General features: G+C 55.8%; 1 protein-coding gene across 1 annotated transcript; it reads right to left on the bottom strand.

Moving 5' to 3' along the window:
* Positions 1-930: 930 nt before the first annotated feature.
* On the bottom strand, positions 931-1,491 carry LOC113988650 (olfactory receptor 14J1-like; the record flags this gene model as incomplete). The annotated part of the gene is made up of 1 exon (XM_027722460.2): positions 931-1,491. A coding segment is annotated over exon 1 (561 nt), but the record flags the coding sequence as incomplete, so codon positions are not given.
* Positions 1,492-5,578: the final 4,087 nt, after the last annotated feature.

Genomic DNA, 5,578 nt, shown 5'->3' with positions numbered 1-5,578 from the left:
GAGCCAAAGGAACCCAGGGACAGTGGGCAATCTCCTGAAATAAAGGGGCCACTGTGACACTGCAGAAACCCATGGAATCAGGAGGCCATTGTGGCACTGCAGGGCCTCTTGGAAACAAAGAAACCCTGGACCACAGTGGAATTTCATGGAATCAAGAGGTCATTGTGACACTGGGGAACCTCATGGAACAAAAGGAATCCAGGGACTTCTTCTCCATACCAGTGTTGGGAAAAGACCTCAGCCTTGAGGAAGTGCCTGGAGGGGAACCCCTTTGCTGCTGGAACTGCTGTTGTGGAGCCCAGCCCTGTCCCAGCAGTGCCCAGGGCCTGTCCCTGCCTGTGCTCACAGGCCTGACCCACAGCAGGACAGTGACTGAGCTGCCAGAGCACTCAGGCCTTGGGCACGGACAGGAAAGGAGAGGGTGGGAGTGCAAAGAGAGTAGATCTGAACAGACCCAGTGCTGGTGCTCCCTGGCAGTGCTGGGACTCTTTTCCCCTCCACATCTGCAAACATGGAAATGCCCTCCAGCTTCAGGGGGGGTCTTGGAGGAAGAATCTGGAAAAAAGAATTTATGTCATTTCTTACACTCAGAGATTGTGATTCCTCATGTACAAACTAAAACAGGGAGGATGTTTGACAAATACCTTGCTGCACAAACTTTTATTTTGTTTTAAATGCACACAAAGCATGATTTCTGATTTGTATATTTTGTGGGTGAAAAAAAAGAAGTAGAGAGTCAATTATATGGGATGAAGAACAAAATTTCAGTGCTAATGACAGGAATAGAGGGAAAAGACAGGGAAGCCCTCCACCCCAAACACTATCAAAAGCTTTAGAAGGCAGGCTGGGCCCCAAATGTGTTACACAATGAGTGTTCTGCAGAAGAAAAGAGGCAGTTTATTGCTTCTTAAAAAAACATCCAGTCATCATTTTCCTTATGGCATCCTTGAGCTCCTGGTTCCTGAGGCTGTAGATGAAGGGGTTCAGTGCTGGAGGCACCACCATGTACAGAACTGACACCACCAGGTCCGTAGATGGGGAGGAGATGGAGGGGGGCTTCAGGTGGGCAAACGTGGCAGTGCTGACAAACAGGGAGACCACGGCCAGGTGAGGGAGGCAGGTGGAAAAGGCTTTGTGCCGTCCCTGCTGAGAGGGGATCCTCAGCACAGCCCTGAAGATCTGCACATAGGAGAAAACAATGAAAACAAAACAGCCAAGTCCTAAAGAGATAGTAAAAAACATAAGTCCAATTTCCCTGCGGTAACCTGAGTGTGAGCAGGAGAGCTTGAGGATGTGTGGGATTTCACAGAAGAACTGGCCCAGGGCATTGCCCTGGCACAGGGGCAGGGAAAATGTATTGGCTGTGTGCAGCAGAGCATTGAGAAACCCAGTGGCCCAGGCAGCTGCTGCCATGTGGGCACAAGCTCTGCTGCCCAGGAGGGTCCCGTAGTGCAGGGGTTTGCAGATGGCAACGTAGCGGTCGTAGCACATGATGGTGAGGAGGAAATACTCTGCTGAGATGAAGAAGACAAAGAAAAAGAGCTGTGCAGCACATCCCATGTAGGAGATGGTTGTGGTGTCCCAGAGGGAATTGTGCATGGCTTTGGGGACAGTGGTGCAGATGCAGCCCAGGTCTGTGAGGGAGAGGTTGAGCAGGAAGAAGCCCATGGGGGTGTGCAGGTGGTGGTCCAGGCTACGGCGCTGAGGATGAGGCCGTTGGCCAGGAGGGCAGCCAGGGAGATGGCCAGGAAGAGCCAGAAGTGCAGGAGCTGCAGCTCCCTCCTGTCTGCGAATGCCAGGAGGAGGAACTGGGGCATGGAGCTGCTGTTGGGCATTTGATGTCTCCAGTTATTGTTTTCTGTTGAGGGGAAAAAAGGCAGAACTGAATTAGGCCAGACTCAATTAGCAAAATATCTTGCATGTCTCATAGCAATTCAACACTCAGGGCCTCTTTTCAGGAAGATCTCTCTGCATCCCTCTCCCTGAGCTCTGGGTTTTGCTGGCTGAAGGGGGCACTGAGAGCAGGGACCCTGGAATGGGCTCCCGAGGAATCCTTCTTGCTGTGCAGTGAGAGGCAACTTGGAGCACAGGGTGACCTCCAATTAAATGCACTTGTGATGCATCAAAGTGTTTCCAGAACTGCTGGTCACAGTTTGCCCAAGCACAGAACACAGAGAGAGGATTTGGGGGACTTGATTTTGTTCCAGTTCCTCTTGCCAGGAGTGAGTTTGGATGGTTGAAATTTCTGACATTTCTGATGTGCTCCAAGGGAAATCTTGTGAGTCCTGAGAGGCAAAGGGATGGTCTCTTGGTGCAGAGACAAGAGCTGGCCATCTTTCCTGTTCACAACTGCCCCTGGTTGGCAGCTTGGAGCTGAAGGGGGATGGCCCTTAGGAATTCCCTGCAAAAAGAAACTAGGCACTTCTGGGAGCAGAGGAATCCTGGTTCAAAGATCAGATTGACAGAATCCTTGCCTTTCCTCAGGATGCCTGATTAGGATCTCATCTCTATACTCCCAGACTGCCACACACAGGGATCATTGCAGCTCCCAAGTACGGCTGCCCAGAGCATTTCCATGGATTTAGCACTGAGGAGTTTTCTCCATGGGGATCCTGTGCAGCACAGAGATCCTATGGCAGAGCTGTGCCCTTCTGGAGGGCACCTGCAGCCCTGCAGGACACCCAGGCAAACAGCTGAAGACCCTGAAGGTGCCTGGAGGGCTCCCCCAGACACATCCCCACAGCAGCACCCAAAGGGTTTGTGTCTGGACAGGAATCTGCCCCCCCAAACCCCACACTGGCTCAGAAAAGCCACTGGTGAGAACAAGGAGAGCCCAGGCAGCAGGGGATGGCAGTGAAATGCCACAGTGCTGCTGCCAAGGGAGGAGGGACACAGAGAGACAGCTGGAAATCAGGGCCCTGTCCTTGCCTGGGCTCTGGCTGCTGCAGGGCAATGCCCAGCCCAGCCCCCGTGGGCCTGAGGGCACAGGCTCTGCTTAGGCTGGGAAAGGAGCCCAGGCAGGAGCTGCTCAGGGAAGGGGTCTGTGCCACAGGGACAGCAGGGAGGGGCCCACATCCCCCTGCCCAGCCCTTGTGGCAGCAGCTGCCTCTCCCTGCCTGCCTGTCTCTGGGTGAGGAGCTGTTCCTGCCAGCAGCCCCTGCCTGTGCCCAGCTCAGCTCCCTGCCAGTGCTGCCAGAGCCATCCCCAGCCCAGTGCCAGGGGCAGCTCTGCCTGGGCAGGGGCTGCAGAGCAGATCCCAGACAGCCTGCGGTGGCTGGGAAGGGGGAGGTGTTCTGGGGGGATGTGCTTCCTGAGAAGGGCCCCTGGAAATGGAGGAGGTGGAGCTGAAGCTGTGAGGAGCCCTGAGCCTGCAGCTGAAGGGCCCTGCCCAGCCCTGCCCTGCCCTGAGGGGTCACTCCTTCCACCCACCCCTTCTCCCTGCAGGGCCGTGGCAGCTCCTTGGCCGGGCTGAGAGCTGCCCCTGGCAGGCAGCAGAGTCCCTGCCCCAGCACACAGAGCCCTGGGGGCAGGACCCTGCTCTGCCCCACAGCCCTGGGCACCCCTGGCTGCACCCCCACCTTCCCACCCCACAGCCAGCCCTGCCACAGGGAACCTTCTGGCCCTGGGCCTCTGAGGGGGCAGCAGCAAGTCCTGCTCTGCAGCAGCTTCTCCTGCTGCACCCCAGCAAATCCAGCAGAGCCATCCTGACAGCTCCTGCCACTGCTGCCATTTGGCAGCTGGGAGAGGCACTTGCAGGAACTCACCTGCACTGCTCTGCAGCCACAGCCTGAGCGTGGCAAAGGACTGGCAAGGTTCCTGCCCTGAGCAGCTCTGCCCTGTCCTCCCACCCCAGGATCTCTTGAACCTCCTGCTCCCTTCTCCTCTCTGCCCTTGCTGCCTGCAGCTCCTGCCCTGCTCTGCCATATGGCCACTTCCCCTGCACTGCAGCAACTGGGAGAGTCCTGCTGAAAGATCCTGGAAGCTGTGGGATGTGGTAGCTTTAGGAGATGCCTCCAGGAAGGCAAGTTGAACTTTCCTGCAGCCAGAGAATTCTTAATTCAAATGCTGTGAAGGTTTCTCACATGGTGAGAGCTCAGTCACGTCCCAGTCCAGGCTGCCTCTCATCTCTCTGCCGTCTCTCCTGTGCCCTGGGTGCTGCAGGCAGTGCCCTCAGTCCTTCTGGGCTGTGCAGAGGAGCTGCTCACCAGCAGAGCTGTCTCTTTGAAGCTCTTCTTGCTTGCCAGGAGCTCCCTGTGTGCCAGGAGCCCGGCCCAGCTCAGCAGCACAGCAACAGCCCCAGGCATTTCATGACCCTCAGGGGGTTTCTCATTGTTTACATGAGACTCAGTCCCTGAGAGGAAGTTCAAACAACTTCTCAAGAAGTCAAAATGAGATTGAAACACTAAAGTTTCTTGTAGTACTAATGAGTCTCACTGAGGGACACAACTGAGACCGTGTCCCCATATTCCAGTTAGAGCAGAAAAGTGCAGACAGTGGTGACAAGGATGGACAAGCAAGGGAAAGGTGGCTCTGATGCTGAATAAACCTTGACTTGTTTCCTTAATCCAACAGACCAAGCCCTGACCCCCAGCCCCTGGGAAGGCAGACCCTGTCCCTGCCTCGTTCCTCAGGGCTCTTCCTGGGGCACTGGGATGTGGGATGTGCAATGCCAAGGGCAGGACCATGGGGTGGCACCTGCCAGGCTGCTGAGCAGGGACAAGGAGGCCATGAGGCCCCAGGGCTGCAAGGGGCACTCCCCTCCTCCTGGCATCAGGGGCACAGACAGCAGCCATGGCCAAAGGCCTGCAGAAGGTGGCTGTGTCAGGGCCTTTCAGCTTCTCCCCCTCCCTGTCTCCTCTCCAGCCCAGGCTGTCCTACGGTGTCCATGCCCTGCCCCTTTCCCTGCAGGCTGTCGTCATCCCCCCGGCTGCCCCACCTGGCTGGCACCTTCCTGCACTGACATCTCTGCGTCCTCCCTGGCTCTTCCTGCACACACAAAGCCTTGGGCTCATCCAGACTCCTTCTTTGTGACATATTGCACCACAACACTGACCTCAGAGGGAAATTTCTGACTTCTTGTCACCAGCCTAGGCCACCCCAGCTGCCCTTGGTGGCACTAGTTCTTTCTTAGGCTGTTTTCTGACAGGAAGAAAAGCTCCACCAGCTCTGACACTCCCCTTCCAGACCTCTCAGGCTACTCCTCTACTGTCCTCAATCTTCGCACCCCTGACCCCTGAGTCCTCAGCCTCTATATACGGGTCATGTGCTTGAGGACCCAAATCCCTTCCTGGGAGATCTCTGGGACCTCTCCAAGGTTTTGGAAGATGACTATAGAGTGCTCTTATCCCAGGAAACACAGAGGGACATGTTTTTCCAAGGGTTGTCTTGGCAGAATGAGGCACAATCTCTTTAAACTTTCTGTCACAAGGGAGCTCTGAGCTCTGGGTACGGAGGGAGGTCCAAGTGCCAACCACTGGAGTGGGAGCTACAAATCATCAGGTCTGGTGTTCTTTGGAGGACCAGACACTAGTGAGAGTGGTGTGTGTGTGTGCACATGGAAGGACTTGAAGGGCACAGT

Source organism: Pipra filicauda, unplaced genomic scaffold (assembly GCF_003945595.2).
Source record: "Pipra filicauda isolate LSUMZ 115617 unplaced genomic scaffold, ASM394559v2 scaffold814_size75496_pilon, whole genome shotgun sequence".
Taxonomy (NCBI): Eukaryota; Metazoa; Chordata; class Aves; order Passeriformes; family Pipridae; genus Pipra; species Pipra filicauda.
This window is presented reverse-complemented; position numbering and strand designations above follow the sequence as displayed.